Source organism: Canis lupus, chromosome X (genome assembly GCF_011100685.1).
Source record: "Canis lupus familiaris isolate Mischka breed German Shepherd chromosome X, alternate assembly UU_Cfam_GSD_1.0, whole genome shotgun sequence".
NCBI classification, from domain to species: domain Eukaryota; kingdom Metazoa; phylum Chordata; class Mammalia; order Carnivora; family Canidae; genus Canis; species Canis lupus.
This window is the reverse complement of record NC_049260.1, coordinates 82728334-82756297: the sequence shown is the minus strand read 5'-3', so window position 1 is coordinate 82756297 and position 27964 is coordinate 82728334. Positions and strand designations below refer to the sequence as shown.

Below are 27964 nucleotides of genomic sequence, written 5' to 3'. Positions count from 1 at the left end.
AAAAAAATTAAGGGTACCACTTTCGCTATGTTTAATAAGTTTTGATATAAGGTTGCTTAGCATTCAGTCATTTCCATTTCTGTTCTTCCTTACCTCTAGAGTTGTTTACACATGTCTATGTTAATATACAAATGTAAAGATATTTGGGGCCTTCTGTTGTTAATTTCTAACTTCATATCACTATGGTCACAGAGCATGGCCTGCATATAATTTAAAAAAAAAATTTTAAGAGAGGGGGCATTTCAGTGGCTCAGTTGTTTAAGCATCCAACACTTGGTTTCAACTCAGGTTGTGATCTAATGGGTCATAGGATCCAGCTACACACCAGGCTCATGATCAGTGGTAAGTCAGTTGGAATCTGCTCAAAGATTTTCCTTATGCCCCTCCCCAACTTGCACGTGCTCTCTCTTAACAATAAATAAATCTTTTTTAAAAAAATAAAATATGCTGAGTGAAATAAGTCAATCAGAGAAGGACAAACATTATATGGTCTCATTCATTTGGGGAATATAAAAAATAGTGAAAGGGAATAAAGGGGAAAGGAGAAAAAATGAGTGGGAAATATCAGAAAGGGAGACAGAACATGAGAGACTCCTAACTCTGGGAAACGAACTAGGGGTGATGGAAGGGGAGGTGGGTGGAGGGTGGGGTGACTGAGTGACGGGCACTGAGGTGGGCACTTGACGGGATGAGCACTGGGTGTTATTCTATATGTTGGCAAATTGAACACCAATAAAAAATAAATTAAAAAATAAAAAGAAAAAATATATATTTTTTCTGATCTAATAGAGTCAATTTTTGTAAATGTTTCATTTAAGTTTGAAAAGAACGCATATTCTCTGCTGCACAAAGCTTTTCTTTCTCCCACATACACAGCTTGATTGTGCTGCTCAAATCATTTATATCCTGATTTGTTTTTTATTTCCTTAATATGTTAAGGATTTACCAATTTGTCACTTGCAGTTTATCAGTTTTCACTCTATTCATTCAAAGCTGTATTTTTAGATGTATGAAGTCTCATGACTTTTACACCATTGTGGCATAATTTATCTATATCTGTCCAAATGAAATGTCTTTATGAAATGTCTCCTTTTTAATATATTTCTTGAATTGAATTCTATTTCATATTAGAAGTGTTAAATCAGCTATCTCTTAGATAGCATTTGCCTAATATCTTTCAACTGCTTTATTAAAAAATTTTTTATGTTCTTTTACTTTTTAAAAATTTTTTACTTATTTATTTGACAGAGAGAACACAAGCAGGAGGTGCAGGATAGGAAGAAGTAGGCTCCCCACTGAGCAGAGAGCCCAATGCTGGGCTCAATTCTAATTCCAGGGTCCTGGAATCATGACCTGAGCCTAAGGCAGATGCTTAACCAACTAAGGTGCCCCGTCCTTTTACTTTAAATAGGCCTATTACGCACAGTATATATTTTTATTTCAATTTTATTTTAGTTTTTATCTTTTAATCAGTACTTAGTCCTTTCACATTTTTGGGGAGTTACTGATTTGTTTTTGACTTTTTCTTGTCATCTTATATTTTATTTTTCTATTTACCAAAGTTTATCTGTGTCTGTTTTGTCCCAATTCTAACTCATATGATGGAGATCAAGATTTTTGGTCATTTTCTTTCTTTCAAAGGATGTGTAAGTCATGTATTTTATTTATATTCTTCTCTAGTGGTTATTACCTAAATTCTAACCTATGTACTTAAACTTCTATTTTTCTAAAAACATAAGGTTAATAGTATTAGTATTCTCTCTAATAAGACAAAAAAACTTACATTGACTCCCCTCTCTTCTCTCTGCATTCCTACATCCTATAGCAATAATGCATATAATTATAGTTCCACGAAATACCTTTTCCCAACTGTTGGTTCTTGCAGTTTACCAATTCCCACCCCCAGGTTCATCCTGAATTCATTCCCTTCTTAGCCTAAACCCTCCAGTAACTATTTCAGAGAAGTCCTGGAGGTAGTCAACTTTCTAAGCATTACATCTTCATACTAGGATGACAGTTTGATGTAATACAGAATCCCAAATTCATAGTTACTTTGCTTTATCACTTTGAAAATTCTCCATTATATTCTTCTGACTCTCGCTGCTTTGTAGGTAATCTGCCTTTTCCCTCAGAGAGTTTTTAAAACTTTCTTTTTATCCTTAAATTCTAAAATGTCCCTACAATATGTCATTATGTATTTGTGTATTATCATTATTTTATTCTTGCTTGGTAATTCATATACCATTTCATAGGGACTCATGTTTTCTTTCAATAAACAGACGTTCTCAGTCATTAATTTCACAAATATTGCCTGTTGTCCCATTCTTTCCTTCTTGAAATCTTCCACGGTAAATTTTGGAACTTCTAGGTTTATCCTTTATGTCTCTTAATTTTTCTTTCATATGATCTAATTCTATAACTTTTTTGCTGCATCTTGGGAGAATTTCTTATCTGAATTTTCTAAACATAGTAGGTGTTTAGTGTACTATCTTGAAATTAGAAATTCAAAGTGTATACTTAGAATGAAATGAAACCCACATTTATTATTTCCCCTTGGGGGGATCACTGAGTGTCACTCATCATGTTAATAATTCATAAGTCACATTTTTGAAGGGTAAGGAACAATAATTTATTAAACATGTATGTTTGCCAGGTGCTATGCTAGATGCCTTTTCATATTTTACATAAATCCATACCATCACTTCTTTTTAGAAAACATTCAAATAAACATGCTAGACAAGAGTAGTACTTAGTCCATGGCCAAAACAGAAATGCTCTACTATGTTGTGTATCTTCAACAAGGGAATGATATAATGCTCACTCCTGAGCCCTCAAATTTTATTACAAAGCAAAATCACTATGGGGATTTTTAAGTAGATATTTCTGGATTTTTAAGTGAATAGCGCCATTTACTATTTTAATACAGTAAATCTTATAAAAATAGGCATTAGAATAGCATCCCTTTCCATAGCAGCATGAAAAACTTAATGATTAATTTTTGAATCACAGAAACATTGCACTTTATTAGTAACAAAAGGTAGAAATGACTAGGCTTTTTTTAAAAAGTAGAAATGAGAAGTTTGGTGAGAAAATCTATATAAGATTTGAGAAGTTTCTGTCAACTAAAAAATACTCATGTCCTCTACTGCCATGCTCATCCTGGAACTAGTATGATAATACTGGACATGTGGATTAGTAAAGATGCCATAAACACAAGAACATTAAGTACAGTCTCCTTTACCTGGAGGTCCAGGAAGGCCAGGTGGACCCTGTATTCCAGGAAATCCTCGCTCTCCTTTTTCTCCAGGCAAGCCAGGTAACCCCATGTTTCCTTTCTCTCCTACAGTTACACCGGTCCCAGGCCTAGGAATTACCTTTATTATGAAAGAAAAAAATAAATGAACTCAAAGAGGAAAAGCCCTGTTCTCCTAAAAATAACCTAGCGGCTACATACAATTACAGTGCCATCATTTTCACAAAGCTCTCAAATGCAAAATCATTAAGACTGCTTCACAGATTATGAGTCACATTCTGTATCACTCCTATCCTTCAACTGATTATAAACTATTTAATACTAGTAATAATATTACCACCCTCCTGAGCCCCAGGCTTACAGAGCTAGAATTATTTTTGATGTCTCTTACCACATTCAATTCATTCCAAATACATAAGCCTGATAATTCTTTACTGAAAATGTCTCTCTAATTTGCTTCCTTCTTTCCTGTTGCCACAGCTACTATCTCCATCTCACACTTGGACTAGCAGAAGCACCTCTGAGCTTCTCCCCTTAAATCCAAATCTACTGCTAGGATATACTTCCCCAAAAATCAATTTCTTTGTGTTAGCTATCCTATTTAAGGACTCAAAATTGCTCACTACTTCTTACTATGTCTGATGCTACTTTTCACCCTGGACTTTGTCAAATCTCGTCTCACTTCCAATACCTCTCTCACCTATTTCACCTCCTGTTATTTCTAGCAGTGAATTTTTAGGAGAGTGAGGTCTGTCTGATTCTAACCGCTTCATGTATCTTGCACATGTATCTTCTGCTCTGAATATGCCATTTCAGATATCTATAATGCCTTCTTCCAATCTTTCCCTTTATCAACCCATACTTCTTTCTTCCTCGAAAACAAAATGAAACAAACTCATCACTTTCAGGAGGGCTTTATTGATTAGAATCAACTAACTTATTCCTTTTCTCTTGGTCTTCTTAGAATCTTAGTGCCTAAAGACGTTCATATTAAATAATTGAAATATAAAGAAATTAATCTCATAGAGCTATAATGATAATTAAGCTTTAGATTTAAAAGCCTGTTGGACTGAAGTACAAAGCAACACCTACTGGAAAAGTGCAATGTTTCATCCAGGCTCTATTGGATATAAGAAATATTCAGACAAAAGGAGACTGGAAGTTGTGGGACCTAGAATGGAGATATAGTTCAAAAGGGATAGTGAGGCTGCTGGATAGGACTGCACTCTCAAAATTTCCACTTCTGATAGTTATCAAAATGTTATTATCTCATTTTATAAAGAAACTATTTCTTAGAGATCTAGTATTTGATTTTAAAATGAAAGTGAGTAAAAATTAAATAAGGTCTCTAAGTATATCCTCATTAGATCTGTTAATTACTAAGTATCAATACCTGAGACTATGGACAGAAAGAATTAATGTTACTCAAATGTCTGAACATACAGACTTTATGACATTTGCATCTTTGTAGATTCAATGCAGTATAGAACCAAGAGTCTTACCAAATTTCAACCAAAAATATGACAAAATGTAGCAATAATATTTTATTCTTATTAACACTGGAAATATATTTGACCTAAATTTCATGGTGAATGCAAACATGACAAAATCTGCAAACCTCCTAATTATTCTTTCATAGAACAGTTTCCAACATTTGATTAAGAGCCCCTAAAAGCACATACCCAGGGAAGAAAGAGGTATGAATCAGACAATTACAATTGGAAAAATCTATTGAGACCAAATCCATCTTTCCAGAGCTCTGCAGGGCCAATCCTTAGCTCCCAAAATTTCTTTTATTGAAACTTTATAAGCAACACTTGCACCACCTGCTGGTTACTTGAGAAATAATTTGGCATTCATGATGCAAAACAACCCAATGCCACAATTTTGGATCTTTACTATGGAGAAGTAATAGGAAGAACAATAAAAAGACTTTGAAGTCAACATTACTGAAGTTTTTAGATGTAGGCTTTTAAGCCAGTAAAAGTTACTAATTAATGACTTGGAATTTTGTATTCTATGAGGAAAAGGAACAGAGTATATCAAGGCACAAAAATAAAAATACATCCATACATTTGATAAATGAAGACTAAAATAAAAACTTACAAGTCCAGGAGGCCCAGTTGAGCCAATGTCACCTTTTTGGCCCTGTTTAATAAAAGTGTAAAGTAGATTAGTAAAAACTACACCAAAATATCCATTTCCTTAAAACATAACATAACTTTCGTGAAGACCAAGGAATCGATAATAAAATATCTCAAAGAGAAATTCAACTCAAGGTAATGAGACAGTACTGAAATAAGTCTAGGAAACCCGTGATGTTGTCTTAGATTTACTAGCTATATGATTTTGATCAAATCAATTAACTTATCTGCCTTCTATATAGACCAGACTTCTAAGGTATTTCTAGATGCAACATCCTTTGATTTAAAGATTCCTATTTTCTAGTAAATTATGAATACTCTATAAAGAAGATACTGAATAAAAAAATTGGCACCACTAGAATCAGTGAAAACCATTATATTTTTAACTTGTAGCCATATTTTTTTTTCATAAAACTTGTCGAGGGCATAAATTTAGTGTTATTTACGTTAGTGGCAGATATTTTAGAGCTGATGGACTTAACTATAATCAGGAACAGCTAATTAATTATAATTGCTTTTGAGAGCTCTCAGAAACCAATGAAAGACAAATTCAGAGACAAAAACTGTTACTCTTAACCAGTAACTACAACAGCATGAAAAACACAGTATGCAACTGTTATTCTACTGGCCAAGACCTAAGGATAGATGTTTCTCTCAGCCCTCAGTTCTTGTTCTAGACTTGTTCATAGGAACTTTTCATCTATCTAAAAGCTTCTTTTACTTTAAAGAGTTATTCAGTCCTATCACTTTATTTACTACTTGAAAAAAAGTCCTACTCTTTGAGTATTTATTATCTTCCTTAATTCTAGCTGTGTCACTTAGTCCAAGCTTGAAGTTGGATCTAATTTAGAAATAAGCCATCATTAAAATATACACCCTCTGGGTACATTCAGGTTTGCAACACCTTTTCCTCCCTGCCTGCAAAACAAAGCTTTTCAGTATTGGTTTTCATATAAAGCAATTAAAGACCACAGAGATTGGAAAACCGGATATTTTGTGCTCTGCTATAAATAAGGGAAATGTGTGCTTCATACATTCTTTCAAAGTCACTTTTAAAATAGATAACTAAATAAGTGACTTCCAGTCAGGCTGTATAGCCAAATGAAAAAAAAATTGACAAAAAATTAGCCACAGCCTTTCAGACAATAATTGCACAGAGAATGGAAATTTTTAGTGGAGACATCCTAAATTCACAGGTACAAGCCTTTTTAGTATGAGGACCTCACTAAAATAGTGCTGAAACCACTTTCTGGAGAATAAAAGTCTTGCCGATACATGCTCAAAATAAAAGCACCAACTTTTCACAATTGAAATGCTAAAGTTAAACAATTCTTCATGTATTTCCACCACATGGATTGTGATTTAGGACAATGAATGAAAATTTAGAGGAACCGGTACAAAAGAAAAAGGAGCAACACCAAAAGATGAATAAAGAATGTATGCTTTGAATACAAAAGCTAGTTATTTAGAATTTTTTAATTTAGAGCTCAACCTTGGGAGAGAAAAGGATTATGTTTAGAATAAAACCAGTCACTTCAAAGTATTAAAATTCTTACCTTTTCTCCATCCCTTCCTGGTTCACCAGGGTAACCAGGATCACCAGGTAAACCCTTTAAAACATAGAGATTAGGGTGACATCAGCAAAAATGGTGGAGTAAGGAAGTCCAAACATCCTCACCTCCATAAAAGCGACAAAGAACATTGGCAAAAATGGTCAGAGTCAACTTTTTTAGAACACTAGAAATTAATCAAAGAGTTGTAGCAATCCAGGAAGTATTTGTTGGGGAAAAGAAAATGACTGAATCTTGATAAGAACACAGAACTTAGTAGCATTTTAACTTGCTTTAGTCCTATCACCCTTCCTCAGCTCTATGGTATCCTTGAAAACCCAACAGCTCACAATCAAGGTGAAAATCAGCAGACTCACAGCAAATGGAAGGGATAGAACTGGGCTGGAGCTTTCTCAAAGACCCATTCCCAAACAGTTGTCATTATTTGACCTGTCTGGTGACTATCTTTATTTGACCTGACTTGAGTTCTCCCAGTGAAAACAAAGAACAGTCTTTCCACTGAAGATACCTGTCAAAAACACTCAGAGGAAATTATTGACCATCACAGCTGCCTAAATCATGAAACAAAGACCAACTGTTCCCCCAAAAGCCAGGAACTAATGCCCTGAATTTACCTCCCCTTAAACTATTTAATGTTAAATTAATTTGTGATTCTAGAGTTTACAAATTGAGGACTGCCTATTTAGCAAAATCACCTGGAAACCAATTTATCTGATTTTATTACTTCCAAATTCCAGTTTTGTTAAGAATTATCCCTTCAAAATGGTCTCCAAAATTTCATCAAATTTTCTGGCCTTGAAAACCTCTTTTAACATCTCTGTGCATACTCTTGTTACTGAGTCTGCCTGGAATAATATTCCTAGCCTTGCAGGTTTTTATTTTCCTCTTTATTTTGTAGTAATTAGAATGATCTGTCATAACTTTTATTTAAAAATGTATGTTCAGGGATCCCTGGGTGGCTCAGCGGTTTGGCGCCTGCCTTTGGCCCAAGGTGCAATCCTGGAGTCCCGGGATCAAGTCCCACATCAGGCTCCCAGCATGGAGCCTGCTTCTCCCTCCTCCTGTGTCTCTGCCTCTCTCTCTCTTTCTCTCTATCATCAATCAATCAATCTTAAAAATGTATGTTCACACAAAATATTGTATGTGAATGTTTTAAGCAGTTTTATTCATAATGGCCCAAATCAGAAACAACCAAAATATCCTCCAGTGGATAAATGTATAAACAAATCTTGGTACATCTCTATAATCAAATACTACTCAGCAATAAAGGAAATGAACTATCAATTTATTATAGTAGCATAATATTATTATGCTATGTGAAAGAATCCTGAATCAAAAAACTATATACAATATTACTCCATTTAAATGACATTCTAGAATAGGGAATATCATAGGGATGGAGAACAGATCAATTGTTGCCAAGGGCTTTGGATGGTAGGGAGGGAAGAAAATAAATACAAAAGAACACTGGGGGAACTTTTGAGGGTGATGGAACTTTTTATTTTAAAGCTGTTTTTTTTAAAGATTTATTTATTCATGAGAGACAGGAGAGAGAGAGAGAGAGAGAGAGAGGGAGAGAGAAACAGAGACACAGGCTCCCTGCATGGAGCCTGACCTGGGACTTGATCCGGGGTCTCCAGGATCACACCCTGGGCTGTAGGCAGCACTAAACTGCTGAGCCACCCGGGCTGCCCTTAAAGCTGGTTTTACAACTGTAAGTGTTTGTCAAAACATAGAACTTTACATTGAAAATGGTCCATTTTACTGTATACAAGTTGTATCTCAATAAATCGGACTTAAGGTCTGAACTTCATTTTTTTAACAAAGAAATTTTAAATTCATATTCAAAAGAGATAGTATCACTTCCATTTATAGTAACTATTTCCAACCCCGAGCCTGTTTGCCATCCTGCTTCTCTCCACCACATAAAAGTGTTGCTATTTGGGGGGGTTAGGTGAGGGGATGAGCTTTATCTACTCACTGGAATTCCTGGTTGGCCATTCTCTCCATCTTTGCCCGGTTTACCCTGTAAGATTCAAATAATTGCAAGAATATAAATTTGTTATTTAGGATGTATGAGATTAAAGAATATAACAAGCTTTATTCCTGCCTTGGATTATTAAGTATACATTTCAGACTTCAATATTATAATAAATAAATGATATTACATTTTGAGACAAAGAAAGTAGGATTTAAGAGGAAAGAATAAAGTACACGAGCACGCTCACAAACGTTTAAAATCTTTTCCAAAGAAAATTAGTAGTCATAACACTTACTCTTTTGCCAGGCTCTCCTTGTTCACCCTTCTCACCTTTCATACCACCTGGAGGACCCTGTACACACACAAAAGTAGTTTTACACTGGTTCATGGAGTGCTATGTATCAATACCAATTTACATTAAATGATACTAAAGAATTTTAGGTTACTTACTGGAGGACCACGTATCCCTGGAGGTCCAGGAGGCCCTCGGTCACCAGGAAGTCCCTATGCAGTAGTAGGGGAAAGGAAAGCAACATTAATACTAGAGCTAGCTAAAGACGCTGTTAACAAGCTGAACTATAGACTCATGCAGGATAACCAAAGATAATAGGATGTGATGTTTCTAATTCAAAGTTGAAATCTTCTGGGCTAAAGAATTTGGAGCTATCTTTTCTTCAGTTATTTTCTAATGTATGCACAAGCTGAGTTTTAAGATAAGTAAAAAGACAACATTTAAAAGGAAATTATTATTTTTTATAATAAATTTATTTTTTATTGGTGTTCAATTTGCCAACATACAGAATAACACCCAGTGCTCATCCCATCAAGTGCCCCCTCAGTGCCCGTCATGCAGTCACCCCCACCCCCCGCCCTCCTCCCCTTTCACCACCCCTAGTTCGTTTCTGAGTTAGGAGTCTTTAATGATATGTTGTTAAAAAAAGCAAGAATACCTAAAACTAGGAGATATAGGGGTTACATAACACACATACATTTTGGCAGAGAATTAAATGACCCAATCCATATTGATGGTAGAATTTCAGTACAATGTGTTCTTTATTCTTAAGTTTCTAGTTAGCATTTCAGTGAAACAACAATGTACACACTTTGTTCAAGGTGGTCTCCTATGCTATAAAAGATATGTATGATCTCATCTACCCTAGGTATCAGATAATTATTTCTAAACACGACAAGGGTTTATAGAATAATACCATCTTTCGCTTTGTATATCAGTGAAATATAGAGAAGACGGTCATCAGGACAATGACAATAGACCTTACCATGACCTAATTTCATACATGAATGCATTATTCATAACAGCCAAAAATGCAAACAATCCAAATATCCATCAACTGATAAATGGATAAATAATACGTGGTATATTCATACAAGGGAACATTATTTAGCCACAAAATGAAATGAAGTACTGATACATGCTATAATATAGATAAACCTGAAAACAAACTAAGTACAAGAAGTCAGACACAGAAGACCATATATCATATGATTCTACTTATGTGAATTGATCAGAGTAGACAAATCTACAGAGCCAAATTAGATTAGTGGTTGCCTAAGGCTAAGAGTTTGGAGAGAAATGAAGAGTGACAACAAATAGGTATGGGGTTTTGGAGGGTGGCTGATGACAATGTTTTAAATTAGATTATAGTCATGGTTTCACTACCCTGTGAATATACCAAAAAAATGGAATTGTATACTTTAAATGGGTGAATTGTATGGCATGTAAATTATATCTCAATAAGGCTCTTTGAAAAATTTAATTACCTCAAATCTTTGTTATTTTTTTTAAGATTATTTATTTATTCATGAGAGACATAGAGAGAGAGAGGCAGAGATACAGGCAGAGGGAGAAGCAGGCTCCATGCAGGGAGCCTGATATGGGACTCGATTCCGGGTCTCCGGAATCCGGCCCTGGGCTGAAGGTGGCACTAAACTGCTGAGCCACCAGGGCTGCCCAAATCTTTGTTATTTTTAAAAATACCTTCACATATAATTATATTCCAGCTTGTAGTGCATGTTAATGGAATGCCACTTTTTAGCAAAATGTTCATTGATTTCCTCTCTATATACTCACCTGATCTCCTTTCTGAAACTCTACATCAATTGGTCTTTTCTGTTCACTGATCTGCCCAGGAGGACCAGGGGGACCCTGAAGACCTTGCTCACCCTGTTTGCAAGATTTAACAAGTAAGTAATATTTCATAGTTTACACAGACAATAATATAAAATATAAGCTAAGTCAGTTGCAAGGACCAAAAATATGAGTTCAAATGATGAGGAAAGGAAAAAACTGAGGGCTGAATAATCAATTTCTTTCTTTACTCACCTTTTCACCTTTGGGTCCCTGGAAATTTAAGCCCATATTCCCCTGAAGAGAGAGGTTTTAGTTTAAAATCTCATTGACACTAACAAAAAGAAGTCACACCAAATAAAAAATATAAAGAAAAAGAAAATTACCTTTGGTCCTGGAAGTCCTGGTGGACCAGGAGGGCCCTAAGAATAGAAGACACAGAAAAGGAAACAGGGATACACTAATAAGTTTATTTAAAAATTATTCGGTTTCCAAAAAAATATTTGGTTTCACAAAAAGCAAGGACTGAAAAATCCCCTCAAAATAATATTTTCCTGGTTTTTTCTCACATCTGAATTGATTTTAACAAACTAGATGAATGTGGAGACTTCTGTGACAGCGTACAAGTGGACAGGGGAAGAAATGCAAGGGTGAATAGAGGCAGAGGGGTGACACCAGTACCAAAAATCAATACAAGAGTTAATCCCAACAAACATCAAATTTCTCATATCAGAATTATAGGTAAATAATTTAGGTATCATAAAGCAATTAACACTCTAGCTCTAAAAAACATGTGTTTACTTTTTTAGTTCAGTTTTATTTTTATGTGACCTGACTCTGTATGAGAGTGTTTCAAGGCTTGAAAAGTTATATAGGCATTTGTTTGCACAAGTATATCAAGTCTTTGATCTCAATGGATGTATTTATTTACACATTGTACCCTGGTGGCATTTCTAAGACTTTGCTTCACATTTTGAATCAGGGTTAATTGAAGGAACATTCCAAAGTGCTGAGTGAATCAGTTATACAGCCACACGAGTTGAGGACATTTAAGATGTAACAACACACCTAGGGTAGTCTGATATAACAACAAAATTAGGAAAAAGTGCGATAGTCCAGAATCTCATGCTTTGCAGGACATCTACAACTAAAATAGACTAAACAAAAGGGTTTTCTATTTCTAATCCTCTTGTAGATATTTCCAGGAAAGCAGAAATCATGATCTTTTCTGGTATATTCTTTTAGTATTTACCAAATGTTATTTCCTTCATTCAAGAATAGAGGACCAATCGTCACAAGCAAAATTGTACAATCTCTAAAGGTATAATGAAAACTGTCACTTAAATATATGGTAGATGAGAGATAGAGTGGCACATGAGAAATTACTTTGACTGAAGTACAATTTTCTGCTTTTTAAAGAGGGCAATAGCAAAGCTCTAAGTCCAAAACATGACTTGAATGAAATCTAAGTATTTCAGGGGCAAAAATACTCAGAATTTAATTACAGTAGAAAATATGAGTGACTATAAAAGTAGTAAAGTAAGAGAACTGGCTACACAGTCAAAGTCTTTAGAAGTTTTTGCTTCTTCCCTGAAGTACAAAAATCCTTATCCCATTGCAGATTGATTCACTACCCTCACCAACCCTACGGTTTTGTCACATGGTGGCCCCTTAGAAATGAGAGACAATATATTGTTGTGAATACCTGCTTTTGTTCTTCTTAAACAGAAAACTGCAGTTTGAAGAAACATGTTTCATAAAGTGACTAGAGAACTGCCTTAAAAGACTTTATGCAACGGCCAGGATCAACTTCAACACTGACACATCAAGAGATAACCAACACAATATTTTGTTTTAAATCTTTCCTTTTGTGTACCTCATTCTCCTCCATCTATAAAATGAAGCCATTATTTAGCACATATTTTGTTCACCATAGCATTGTAAAATATACTGTAAATAAAAAAATAGATATAGGGGTGCCTGGGTGGCTCATTCCATTAAGTATCTGCCTTGGGCTCAGGTCAGGATACTGGACTCCTGGGAGTCAGGCTCCCTGCTCAGCAGGGAGTCTGCTTCTCTCTCTACCTCTGCCCCTCACCCCACTTGTGCACATGTGCTCCCCCGTCAAATAAATAAATAATCTTTAAAAAATAAAAATAAAAAATATAGGGGGTATCCCTGGGTGGCTGAGCGGTTTGGCGCCTGCCTTTGGCCTAGGGCGTAATCCTGGGGTTCCAGGATGGAGTCCCGCGTCGGGCTCCCGACATGGGGCCTGCTTCTCCCTCCTCCTGTGTCTCTGCCCCCCATCTCTCTATCATAAAAATAAATAAATAAATCTTAAAAAAATAAAAAATAAAAAATATATAGATTGTAAACATTGAAAATGTATTATACTTTCAAGTAGTAGAAATAATATTACTATTCCTGAATTTTTTTCAAGTAAGAAAAATACAATTATAGAAGCAAGCTTACCATCAAACCAGGTGGTCCTGGGGGACCAATTGGCCCTGGTAAACCAGTGGGACCAGCTGGGCCCTGTTATAAAGGAAGAGAAAGATAAAAAAAAAAAACCTCTCACTATATCACACAAAGAACTAAATGAATGAAATTTTAACTTAAGCAATTGCCAAATTTGGTTACACAATTCTACAATTCTGCAGTATTATAAACAGAATTTTAAAATGTATAAGAATAAAAGGATTAAGTAACTATAAAGAAATTTAACTAAAAAGAATGGCTACAGCTTTTAGAAAACTTATGTTTTACAGTGGTAGGTAACAAATGTAGGACAAATACATAGTACGGAAGTTTTACAAAATAAAATTATAAAGATGGGCATTTAGTGGGGCTTTTATGGTAGAAGTGAAAAGTGGCTTCTCTAAAGTAAAAACTACGTATTTATCCAAAGAAAATGAAAACACTAATTTGAAAAGGTATATGCACCCCTGTGTTTATTGTAGCATTATTTATAATAGCCAAGACATGGAAGTAACTCACATGTCCATCCATAGACGAATGGATAAAGAAGATGTGGTGTGTACACACACACACACCACAATGGAATATCAGCCATAAAAAAGAATGAAATCTTGCCATTTGCAACTCAGATCGATCTAGAGGGAATAGTGCTAAGTGAAATAAGTCAAGTCAAAGATAAATACCACAGGATTTCAGTCATATGTGGAATTTAAGAATCAAAACAAACAAATTAAGGAAACAAACAAACAAAAAGAACAGATTCTTACATAAAGCGAACAAACTGGTGGTGCCAGAGGGGAGAGAGATGAAATGGGTGAAATAAGTGAAGGGGATCAAGAGTGCACTTATTGTGATGAACACTGAATAATGTACAGAATTGTGAAATCATTATATTGTACACCTGGAACTAATATAATGTACGTTAATTATACCAAAATAAAAACTTTAATTTTAAAAGATACAAAAAATAATTAAATTAAATTAAAATAAATAAGAGTATAGACAAAGAAGAAAGTGAGAATAACTGGGACAACAGACAAGGAAATGATGCAACTATTTTGGCACCCAATTTGGCATCTTAAAAAGCTGAAAATTTGACATCAATGAAATCCAGCAATTCTCTATCTAGGTATAAATCCTGCATTATTTTGTAATTAAAAGATTAAAAACAACCAAATATTCAATAATAGGAGATCAGAGAAACAAACTGTAGTATGTAGTATGTTCACACAACGGAATGTTACATAGAAGTGAAACTGAATGAACTACAGCCACATGCAAGAATATGGATGTATCTTAATATATTAAGTAGAAAACTACATAAATGTTATGTTATTTTAAAAGCAAAATTAAAAACTCTGGTTTAGAGATACATGTATATATAACAAAAGTATAAGAAGCAATAGAAAACTCAAAATGGTACTTATTATCTTGGTAGAATGCAGAAGGATGTGACTGCCAAGGAAACCCCAAGTTGATTCAAAATTATTTGAAATGTTCTACTTCTTAAATGGTATTTTGGATCCATAAGTGTTCAATTGATGGTTATGCTTCAAAACATACATATATTTTGCATGTATTCTGCTGCATTTTCAAATATTACATAACAACAAATTATAAGGGATAAAGGGCAAGATTAAGAGTACTTAAGGGGACACCTGGGTGGCTCAGCGGTTTAGCACCTGCCTTTGGCCCAGGGGGTGATCCTGGAGTCCTGGGATCAAGTCCCATCTTGGGCTCCTTGCATGGAGCCTGCTTCTCCCTCTGCCTGTGTCTGTGTCTCTGCCTCTCTCTCTCTCTCTCTCTCTCTGCATCTCTCATGAATAAAAAAATAAAATACTTTTTAAAAAGAGTACTTAAGAACAAATGGATGGGTGTTATCAAGCATGGAATGAGTTGGTAGTTAATAAAAAATTCCCCAACATTGCACCTTAGTCGTCAAATACTAGAAAGTACTGATTTTTTTTTTTTTTGGTAAAGGGATCAATCTTTGTGAAATATAAACTTCAAGAAATTGACAAAAAAAAAAAAAAAGAAATTGACTACCTGATCAACAGATAATGCTGTCTCTAGGGATGTTATCTACAGACTAACATAACTTTTTTTTCTTAAGATTATACCTGATGTTCACCATGCATAAATTTTATTCCCTCAGCCTTCAAAATATATCCATATGTTATACATAACTAACAGTGTTACAAATGATGTCTTCTAATATCTTAAATGGGAGACCTTCAATTTTTATTTTTAATCAGACTATTTACAATTATCATGACTACTCCTACCACCTACTAATCCTCATAGCACAAGAATAAGAATATAGAAGCATATTTCTGCTGCCAAACCCCAAAACAAAAATTTCCATGGAAACTAGATAGAAAGATAAAAGAACAAAGAAGTCCTTTGTAAATTCTTCCTGGTCCAGACTGCTTTTATTTTCAGGTATGAGGTACCTGCAATGTCTATCAAACTTCAAATAATAATTTCTGTAACTAAAATAGAGTGTATTAAAAAACTGAAGGGAAAAAGGTGATGCTGTGATCTGATTTAATCAATATAGTAAAGAAGAAAATCACTGGATGCTTACTTGTATTCCAGGAGGACCTGGATATCCTGGATTACCCTTTGGTCCTGGCAGTGATGACATAATTATACTACCTGGTTCTCCCTGAAAGAAATCATCAGTGGAAGTTTTAAGTTACAGTTATGACACACAAAATAGTCAAGCGCATAAAAAATGATCTCAGAATTAAATCTGTCATATAAATGTCCTAAAGATTAGGAGAGCTCAGTAATTACCATGAATAAATTTACCTTTTAAAGGGAAATGGGGAAATGGCCACAATACACTGAATTACAATCAATTTATTAAGAGACTGTGGTACCTTCCATTACTCATTCATTAAAAACCAGTTATTAAATATTACTATTTGCCAAGAACTGTGTTAGGCTCTGGTTACTCAGCAGTGAAGGAGATAAACAAGGCCTCTGTCCTCATTGTGCTAACAATGTACTGGATTTGAAATGCAGATTATAACATGTAAACAAGTAAGACAACAAAAGTTCTGTTAAAAGCTATGGAGAAAAGCAACACGGTACATGATAAAGAAATAGTGGAAGACTAAAAAGAAGTGATAATTATATGACATGATAGAGGTGCTAATTATTGTTACAATGGCAATCATAATATATAAATATATCAAAGTAACATGTTAAATACCTTAAATTTATACAATGCTTTACATCAAATATATTTCAGTTAAAAAAAGAAATAGTGGAGGAATTAGTTTGGGTAGTCAAAAAAGGCAATCCTTGAAGGCAACATTCAGGCTGAGATTTAAAAGATAATGAGTCAGCCAGGTAAAAATGGGTTAAGAGTAGTCAGTAGTTAGAGACACCTGGGTAGCTCAGTGGTTTAGCATCTGCCTTTAGCTCAGGGCATGATCCCAGGTCCCGGGATGGAGTCCCACATTAGGCTCCTTGCAGGGATACTGCTTCTCCCTCTGACTATGTCTCTGCCTCTCTCTCTCTGTGTTTCTCATGAATAAATAAATAAAATCTTTAAAAAAAGAGTAGTAGGTAGTTGAAGTAACATATACAAAGGATCCAAAAAATGAAGAGTTTGGTACATTCAAATAACTTAATTCAGACCAGTGTGATCAGCAAGCCAAAGGAAAAGTGGTTTAAAGATAAGTCTGGACCAACACAATGTGGAATATCCATGCAATAGAGTATTCTTTAGCCACAGAAAGGAATGAAGTGGATGAACCTTAAACAGTAAAGAATGAAGTCGATCCATGGATGAACCTTAAAACAATATGCTCAATGAAAGAAGCCAAACACAAAAGGTCACATATTGTATGGTTCTACTTCTATGAAATATCAAAGTAGGCCAATCCATAGAGGCAGAAAGTAGATCCACGGCTCCAGGGGCTGGAGGAAGGAGGAGACAGGGAGTGACTACTAATGGGTATGGGTTTTCTATATGGGGTGATGGGAAAGTTCTGAGGCAGTGATGGGTCCACAACCTTGTGACTCTATCTTTATTAAATGGTTAAAATGGTCAAAAAAAAAGATAAGTCTGGAAATGTAGGCATGGACCAAAATATGCAGGTCTTACAGGCCTTGAAAGAGAATGTGGACTTTATCTTAGATGAAGTGGGAAGCCCTTGAAAGTTTATAAATAGTGATATTAAATTAGAATTATGTTTTTAAAAGATCATTCTTGGCTACCTAATCTAGAATAAGTCAGGCTGGGAGGTGAGGAGATAGTAGTGAAGAGAAAAAGACTTATTTAGAAGAAGCTATTACAATAGTCCAGATGAGACATTATGGTTAGTGTGGTGGCAGTGGATATGGAGAAAGTGGATGATTTTAAGATAATTTTATAAGCAAAACTCACAGTATTAGTGACAGAATGGAGTGAGGAGGTGTGAAGGGGTAGAAAATATAAATGCTAACTCTAAGTTTTTAGGGGTCTGGGTAAACTTTGAACATGTTAATCTGAATGCCTCAGAGATATCTGAGTAGAGCTGTCAAGGGAGGCAGTTTAATACATGCATTTAACTCAGAAGAAAAGTCTATTTTAGAGATATAAATACAGGTATTCAGTAGCTGGACAGTAAGCAATACCATGAGCTATAACAATTCTGCTAGGCATAGAAGAGAAAAAAGGGTCAGAACTGTGTCCTCATACCTGCTTGTATGGGAGACTGGGTGATCAGATAGAATAAAAATCATGAAAGGGTAGTGTCACAGAAGTCAGGGAAAAAAAGCATTTCTAGAGGTATCAGATGGCCAACTATATCAAAATATAATGGGAACTGAAAGTATTAGAAAAGAAACTTGAGAAGCATCTTGATGGCTTAGTAGGTTGAGCATCTGATTTTGGCTCAGGTCATGATCTCAGGGTCCTGGGATTGAGCATCGCCCAGTCAAGTTACGCTCTCTACTCAGCAGGGAATCTGCTTCTCCTTCTACCTCACTCCCTGCTCATTCTCTCTCTCTCTCTCTCTCTAATAAAATCTTTAAAGAAAAAAGAAACTTGAATCTTATATGCATATTTACAAACATATCAGCACACAGAAGATACTTAAAGCCATGGGCATAAAGGAGATTACTTAAGGAAGACTTGTGGGTACCTGCATAACTTCTGGAAGTATCTATTTTAAGGCAGAATTCAGAGACATTATCTGATCAAAGTTGCAAGTTTTCCAAATATCTTATTCAAAATGTTTACTTTCCTAGCATGAGATGCTTACCTTCATACCTGGGATCCCAGGAGGTCCCTATTATTAAAAAGAAAAAGATTATTTTATATATATGAGAGGGGTGAGAGCAAAACAACACACTGCTTTCTAAATGGAGTCAATTATATAGACTACTGTAAGGTCATTCTAAGTAAAAAGTATCTTAGGATACTTAGAGATGACATTTATATTAAATACAATAGAATCCTTGCTTTTACCCAGCACAGAGCCATACTACCGACTTCTTTTTTAAAAAAAAAATATTTTTATACTTTACTAGTTTAAAATGTACTACTTTGCTCCACATGAATGCACTGAGTTCACTTTCTACACTTCTGCTTCTTCTGTCAATTCCTGTATTCATTATAATCCCAACTGTATAACTTACCGGAGGACCCTCTAGACCAGGAAAACCAGGACTGCCTGGAAATCCACGTTCTCCCTAGAAGGAGTTAAAAATAAGAGTTTGGAAGAACAAGAAAGAAAGCATAGGTATACCAACAAACAATAACTTATTGAAAAGATTTCTGTAAAAGCCATTCTGAAACTTGCCAGGTTGCCAAAAATTCATTAGCCTTCACTTTCCAATTATTTCAATATCAACTGCCCATACCAATTCAGCCTTCTAAGATACCTTTATCCCTAGTCATCAATCCTAATCAGAAATAAAGAAAAAAATCTTCTATCCCAGTCATTTTCTTCTGACAAATTCATTTTGAGGCAATCACACCATAGATTCCTGGTCATCATCATAATTAATGATTTGTCTCAATTTCCGGCCCATGCATTATATAGATTCTTATTTTAACTGCCCTATTGCGTTTTTCTTTTATTGTAAACTATTGCAAATTATTTTTGTAAAGAGGAAAAGATGGTAAGAAAGAATGCCATTAATATCACCAAGAGGACAATAATAGCAATAGTTCTAGCAACTGCAGGTCATTATGTTTTTCTAGGTACCCAATTTTTCTCACTCACTATTGTAAAATACCAATATGGACATTTGGTCTAGAAAACAAAGGCTAAAATTGCTGCAGAAGAACCCCAATGCAACCTCCTTTCTAATACCTACATGCCATAGTAATCCTAGAGATATCCATGTCAGAAGCTTGAAAGAGTATGATTATTGCAGCTGTGTGTCTTTGAGTTGTTTTGTCCAGTACTCCTGTCTCCATCACTTTTTACATATGGAAAAAATAGGCCCAGAGAGAAAGGATATAGTCTTGTACATCAGGTTTAGAAGACAGAAAACAAAAGAACACATATATTCTGATTCCATTTCTAGGGCTCATTCTATTAGTTACATAGTAAGAAATATTTTTTAAAAAATATTTAATCTGAAAGTATACATAATAAATCCCATTCAAAAAGTTGATGCTCACATAATTGGGGGCTTCAAACATAAACTAATCATGAGATCTGCTAAGGTGCTGCTTTACAAAAAGAAAGAAAAAGATCCCTTCCATCATATGGCATACTATACACATTGTGGATACGTTAGTCTTCAAATTTAAAACTTTGGCTAGTGGTCTTTTTGTTGCTTAAGGCATGCTGGCAAATAAATAAACAAATAACCAGAATAGGCACAAGAATGTTGCCCACATTAAAACGCAATGTTCCAGGCAAACTACTCCACATTGGTCCTATCACTAGAAGTCTGCCCCAGCTGAAATGAAGAATTCAAGTAAGCCTCACAAATCGAAGGTAAAAAACTTGTTGTTGGCAAGGGTCACACTGACCTGGAGAAATAATGGAGGTTAAAATAATTTTATTGTCATAAAGTATATAGTACAATAATTAACACGAAATATATAGCCTTCATAATACAAAATAGTTTGTTCAAGTTATTTTAAATATATATACTAATATAAAATCTGACACATGCCATTAGTTAGATGGATTGTAGATATTTCGTGAACAGTTTCACAGAATATCATGTGTTTTTTTTTTTTTTTTAATTTTTTTTTTAAATTTTTATTTATTTATGATAGTCACAGAGAGAGAGAGAGAGAGGCAGAGACACAGGCAGAGGGAGAAGCAGGCTCCATGCACCGGGAGCCTGATGTGGGATTCGATCCTGGGTCTCCAGGATCGCGCCCTGGGCCAAAGGCAGGCGCCAAACCGCTGCGCCACCCAGGGATCCCAGAATATCATGTGTTGAATGGAAAACACCAAAAGGATATACAGAAAATAATAACATATTGCATTAATAGAAAGGAAAAGGAGAAAAGTGAAGGAATAAGAACAGAGGCTAGGAAAAACAGTCAAAAAAGTAAATTTTCCTCATCTTTTTTTCCTTGCTATCACTTTATAATAAATCCAAAGGGTTGATGAAAGACAAGAAAAGTGGTCTGGGAAAAAATTTTTCATGTGTAAAGTTTTATTTTTTTTAAACTGTTAAATTAATCATTTTTGCTGATGAAGAAAAGTTTCCATTTTCATACTAAAGTATATAGTAAAAATTAATGTCCTGTATTACAAGTAGATTTTTAAGATTTTTCTTAAGAAGCTATTAGGCAAGGTAAAAAAATTTCAAAAACATAACTTTTTGAAAACTTACATTGAACCTAGTTTTAGAAAGGGCAAAGCTAATGAATGACATTCATAAGTATTACTCTTAACAACTGATGTAATATTTGAAACATATACATCCTAATTCCTTTTAACTTTCATCCTACTTTACACTAAAATCAAAATAGGATTTAATAAATATCCTTCAATCCAATGCATATCCCAGCTGATTACATGTTTAAAGAATCATTGATCTTTTAAATATATTGAAAGTGTTAACTCAGAACATATTCTATGTATCTCTTAGACACGAAGCTACTATATCTCTAATGTTCTTCATATTGATTTGTTTAAATTTTAAAATCTATTATTATCAAGCATATTGCCTAAGATTAAGTTGAAAAAAATCTCACCTTGGTTCCATTGCATCCAGGGATACCTTGAGGTCCTGGGGCCCCATCATGGCCTGGCATTCCCTTTGAAAAAGGATATAACACATGTATAATATTTCTTTGATTACTTTTTTTTAATGATAGTCACACACAGAGAGAGAGAGAGAGAGAGAGAGAGAGAGAGGCAGAGACATAGGCAGAGAGAGAGGCAGGCTCCATGCGCCGGGAGCCCGACGTGGGATTCGATCCCGGGTCTCCAGGATCGCGCCCTGGGCCAAAGGCAGGCGCCAAACCGCTGCGCCACCCAGGGATCCCTTAAAGCCAAATTCTACTTACAGGAAGACCCGGTGTCCCTGGAAATCCAGGAAGTCCAGGAGGACCCTATAATGAGAAATAAACTCCTTGAATCAAACAATAATCAGTGAGAATAAAATTATATCCTATGTAAGAGAATTATGAAAATTACATTTAGAATATCAATGGACAAATGTGTCTCATTGATTATTACCAAACATTCTCTCTATAGAAAAAAACCTCCCACAACAGTGTTTAAATCTCTTTTATAGGAAACTATAGAAGAAACTCCTATTGGAGGGAGCACTATCTTCATTGCACTTAGCAGAAGCAGGCAAATTAGTGGAAGTGGCCCTTCCTAAAAGATAAAGTGGTTCTCCCAGGTCTGTAATGAATACTGAATTTAGCAGGGGATGGGTAAGTGGCAAATATATCTGCTCCTGAGAACATAAATGTGATCACTCCAAAAATTCTTCAATCAAATTTTCCTGTCAGAATTGGCAAAATACAAGTTTGACAATATTCTCTATAGGTGAGGCTCTAGGAAAAATGTACTCTTGTACACAGCTAATGAGATTCAAACACCATAGAGAGAAATTTGAAATATCTAGCAAAATTACATATTTTTACCCTTTGAAGCAACTCGTTTCTAAGAACCTATTCCAAAGGTACACTAGAAATTATGAAACGAAATCTGAATTTCAAGGTTATTGACTGCAGCATTTTATAACTAAAGACCATATAACCACAATTACAGCTAAACACTAGAAACAATAGGGACATGTCTAAATAAATTATGGTACATCCACATAATGTAAACCTATACAGCCCTTTAAAAGAATGAGAAAAATATCTGTGTACTGAAATATGTAGTAATCTGTAGGACATAAAGTTAAGTAAAAGGAACAAAATGTAAGCAGTGAATATATTATATTACACTTTTATAAGAAGGGGAGTGATACAAAACAAAAATAGGGGGAAAGCAAGAATGGATGGGAAGCATCTCTGACCATACTGCTGTTAGAGAACAATGTAAATATTTTAAATAATTAAAAATTAAGAAGAGGTAAAAAAAGATAATAATGGCATTTAAGAATTTTATTATTACTATTAAAATTGAAATTGTTATTTTGTTCACTTGCAAATTGCTATTTTGAAGCTATCACGGGTATACTGTAGGATAAAGAACATAAATTATATTAATGTCATTAGGAATTAAGATTTTCAGTGTAGGGAGGGATAGGAGGCAGGGAAGAGAGAGAGTAAACATACAAACCTCTTTTGATTTTAAATTTCAATTGGAAGTAATATAAACTCATGATATTTTTTCTCTTAAAAAGATCTGTATTTTCTAATTCTGTCAACTGAAAGACATCAAAACAATTGACTACCAGTAGCTATGAAAACCCCTAACATTAGACTATGGTACTTCAATCACAAAAAAAAGAACCTAGAATCAGATATATGGCCAATTTCAGATCTGGAGAGGGAATGTACAAGACAAGCCTGATGAGTCTTTTGTGAGAAAGCAAGTTTTCAAAGATCGATATAGTTTTGTCAAAAGAACACAGGATGGGGGCCAATTTACAAGGCCTCCCATAAGCCAATAACAGGTTAATTTTGGCTTCAAAAAGAATAATGAGTACAACTGATTGCATCACATAAATTCTATGTGTTTATAATGATAACAAATTCTAAAAATCTTCCTATCACTCAAAGTTGCTGGTGTACTAACTCATTACCCTATTAGAATTCCAGCTGATAAATCAGAATTCTACCTGATAAATGAAGGATTTATAAAATTTTAAAAATCACCACTCTGCAACTCTGAACAAAAAATGGACCTAGGCAATGATCATCAATGAATATTAAACCATTAGGTGAAAGTTCATGGGGAAATTCTGATGGCAAAATTAAGATCATATACCTGAGACCAATGATAAAGCCCAAAATAAAAAAAAGTGGGGTAACAGATATTTGTGCCGTAAGATGTAATTCAATAGTTAAGTACGTAGCACTATGTATATTCTTTTTAATTTTAATTTTTTGCAGTATAATTTATATACAGTATAATACACAAATCTTAAGTATAGAGCGCTTCCTACATCCCCAGAAAGTTCTCTAGTGCCTCTTGTAAGGCAACCTCCAGTCTGTAGGAAATATGGAGGACAGAGGAACAATTTAAATGACATTATGAAGAAACAGTCAGATACAGAATGTAGAATGCAGTACAATACAAATGACCCAGTTTCTCCTATAGCATAATAGAAGAGGCTTGAGAAACATAGCAACCAAATGTAAATAATATGTGGAATTTGCTTGGATTCTGGTTTGAACAAACCAATTGTAAAAAGACACCATTGTGGAAATCTGAATAAGGACTGTTTTAAGGTATATCTGAAAGATTGCTAATTTTTTGAGGTGTTATAATGGTAGAGTGGCTATCAGTTAGAGAGACATATTGAAGTATTCATTGGTGAAATGAATGATATGAAGGATTTACCTAAAAATATTCCCCCCAAATAGTGGTGGGGTATAGATGAAACAAACTTGTCAAAATGTTGCTAACTTTGAAGCTGAATGATGTATACATGGGGGTTCATTGTACTATATTCTCTGTAAATTTAGGAATGTTTAAAATCTTCCATAATAATAAGTCTTTTAAAATTTGCATGTCAAGAGTTTCCTCTGGGCTGAGACATAAAGATGCTGGAACTATCAGGCTACCTATTCCTAGGTACTTCTGAAGTTCTAGTTGAGGCACTCCCAGACACTTGCAAATAGGAATTGAGAGAATGGACATTTTTTTAGTCTCAGCAGTCCTTGCAACCTAGTTAATGGTAGTTATAGCTATTATGAGATACATTATGATTCTTATGAAAGCTTTAACAATATATTGATATCCATTTATTACAAAATAACATAAAGACGTGCTAATAAAAACCAAGGGTTTTGAGTTTCTTTCCTGCATCTCCAGGTCCCTACAAATACCAGGTGTGAGTAGTACATGTAAGCTACATGTTGTTAAGAAGTATATAGCAAACAGAGTGTTTTTAATGTTTATGTAAAATTTTTACATCTACTAAATTTCTGGAGATCAAGGGATTACAATGTTTAACTCTGTCACACAAATAAACATAATTTGTCATCACTTGTATATTTTATACTTGTATTATGGAGTCTCATCAATCTATGAACACAGAATTTTAGAGCTAAAAGGCACCCGGGAGATTGTATTGCTTGACTCTTTAATTTAACAAATGAAGAAACTGAGGCTCAGAAAAGTTAAATATGATTTTTCAAAAGCCAGGATTATTTTTAAACTCTAGTTCCCTCAAAAACAAAAATCAAAAAACAAAAAAACTCTAGTTCCCTCCCAATTATAAAACACATTGAAAGATATAGATCAACCTAAAAGCTTTTCAGAAAAATTACGCTAAATGTGCACTTCCATTTTGAGACAAATCCTGGTTTTCAGAACATTAAAATGAAAATATTATACATCTTAGAAATGAGAAGATGTTGTATACTTCCAAAGTAGCTACATTTTACTATCGTGGTTTAAATTAGTGCTTCCCAAACTGGCTCTCTTCAAAATACACAAAGAAAATTATAATATTTGTGTGTGGTATACTGGGAAGGGTATATAATGTGAGGTAATTGGCCCTCTGAACCCAGAGGACTGAGATGGTCACATGGTTGGGAAGTTCTGATTGAAAATAATTTGTATGATACCTATTTGTAATATACTAACAAATTGTTAGAATTTAGCACTTTTGTACTTCTTATCCATAAACTAATTTAAAACCTTCTTAAATTAGTTTAAATAGATATCTGGATATATAAAGATAACTACCAAAGTACTAAAGAAAGGCTAATTGTAGACATATATCTACTCTTACACTTAACTTTTTAAAGATTGTATTTTTCTTTTTGTATTTTAATATGAGTCTTTTTCAGTTATCTCATAATACTTCATTTGCTTTTTCTCTGTTTTGACCAACAAAAAACATTTGATATACAGCAAATATCACTTACTCTGATCCCTTTTGGTCCTGGTGGCCCTCGAATTCCATCATCACCCTGAAAAATAAAACACATTTAGCTCTTGTTCCTCCAAAAATCACCTTCAAATAACTAATTTTATTTTACATTTGTTTTTATTTAAGTTCGATTTGCCCAACATATAGTTTAACACCCAGTGTTCATCCCATCAAGTGCCCTCCTCAGTGCCCATCACCCAGTTACCCCATCCCCCCCGCACACCTCCTTACTAATTTTACATTATAACAATAAGAGACTTAAATTTTTGTGAATCTCTGTGAGAGTGAGAAACTTCCAAACCCAAGGCAGAAGTATTTGTCATTGAGACTGAAAGCACTGAGGAAAGTTATATGATAAAAAAATAAGAAAGGTCTTTATTTACTGAGAAGAAAACTGCTAACATGCAGCAAAAACTTTGTACCTAAAAAGTGAACTATGAAAATCATACAAAACAAAGATGAAATAGTAGTACTGATACTCTTCAAGTCATTTATAGATAAGCCAAATATAAGCTGAAATTCTGGGCAGTTTCTATATTGTGTCAATCTGCTTGCCACGCTGGTAATAAATAGCATCATTTCTGAGCCCAAATATGTGCTGCTCTTGATTCTGCTGTTTTAAACCTTTGCTTTGCTTTATAAGGCACTCTCTACTGGCAGAGCTCAGGAAAGAAAAGAAAGAACCACAGACTTTCCTTTCTAAGTTTCTTCTGTAGACTCCATGCAAAAGAGGCTGCCCACATGTGTGTTAATCTATGTGCCATGTCTAAGTTACAGTCACATTGTTGAGAATTTTTTAAGTTTTGCCTCACTGTTTTTATAAACTAGTTTTTAAAAAATGGAGTAAAGAAAACCTAATTCTGCTCCAAAAGATGGGAATTTCAGTGGACCATACAGCTAGTAGACTACCACCTGAGGCTTTATTTGTTTTAAGATTTTATTTATTTATCCATGAGAGACACACAGAAAGAGGCAGAGACACAGGCAGACGAAGAAGCAGGCTTCTCACGGGGAGCCCGATGTATGTGGGACTCAATCCCAGGACTGGGATCATACCCTGAGCCAAAGATAGATGCTCAACCGCTGAGCCACCTAGGCATCCCAACCACCTGAGGCTTTAGATAGGTTTTATTAAGCTGGGACATCTTGCTTTATACAGGTGATTTCTAAATTACACAATTCATAACCTTAGAAGTTCCACTGGACTTTCCTTGAAACCTATGTCACAGCCCTCCTTCCATCAATGCAGCTCTATTTTTATGTTTTATGTGGGGCTTCCGTGAAAATTTTCATTTGGTACAAGGGTTACCTGATATATTAGTTTTTATGCTGCTGTTATAAATTACTACAAATTTAGTGGCTTAAAACAACACAATCTTACAGTTCTGGAAGTCAGAAGTATGACAGTGGTCTCAGCTGAAAAACCCTGATGTTTTTTGGAGGTTCTAGGAGGAGAATCCATTTCCTTTTTTCCAGCTTCTAAAGCAGCCAGCATTCCTCATCTCATGGCCTTCAACCTTCAAAGCTAGCAATAGTTGAAGAAATCTAACATTGCATCACTCTGATATTGACTCTTCTGCCTCCGTCTTCCACACTTAAAAGACTCTTGTGATTACATCAGGTCCACCCAGATAATTCAGAATAATCTCCTTACTTTAAGACCAGCTGATTAGCAAATTTAATTCATCTTAGTTTTGCTTGTCTCTATAATCTAACATATTCACAAGTCCTGAGGATTACATCATAAACATCATTGGGGGTGGGCCTACTACACCTTAGTTTTTATAAAAAGTTTAATAATCTACTCTTTCCACACAGATGCATTAGAAAACATAATGGAAGAAAATATGTAATTTACAGCAGCAAAAAAGGTAAAATATTTAGGAATAAACTTAATAAGAAATGTACAAGATTCATAAGAAAAGTTAACATTTCTGAAGTTCAAAAAGGAAGAACAACAAA

General features: G+C 34.6%; 1 protein-coding gene across 1 annotated transcript in view; it reads right to left on the bottom strand.

Annotated features, from left to right (window-relative positions):
- The window catches only part of COL4A5 (collagen type IV alpha 5 chain), a 263146-nt gene that overhangs the window by 97296 nt on the left and 137886 nt on the right, over nucleotides 1–27964 (bottom strand). Inside the window, 16 exon segments of the mRNA NM_001002979.1 lie at nucleotides 3242–3374; nucleotides 5360–5401; nucleotides 6954–7007; nucleotides 8950–8994; nucleotides 9245–9301; nucleotides 9400–9453; nucleotides 11039–11131; nucleotides 11291–11332; nucleotides 11422–11457; nucleotides 13508–13570; nucleotides 16101–16181; nucleotides 18775–18801; nucleotides 19151–19204; nucleotides 21687–21749; nucleotides 22002–22046; nucleotides 25998–26042. Of these exon segments, the coding sequence (NP_001002979.1) occupies nucleotides 3242–3374; nucleotides 5360–5401; nucleotides 6954–7007; nucleotides 8950–8994; nucleotides 9245–9301; nucleotides 9400–9453; nucleotides 11039–11131; nucleotides 11291–11332; nucleotides 11422–11457; nucleotides 13508–13570; nucleotides 16101–16181; nucleotides 18775–18801; nucleotides 19151–19204; nucleotides 21687–21749; nucleotides 22002–22046; nucleotides 25998–26042 (934 nt within the window).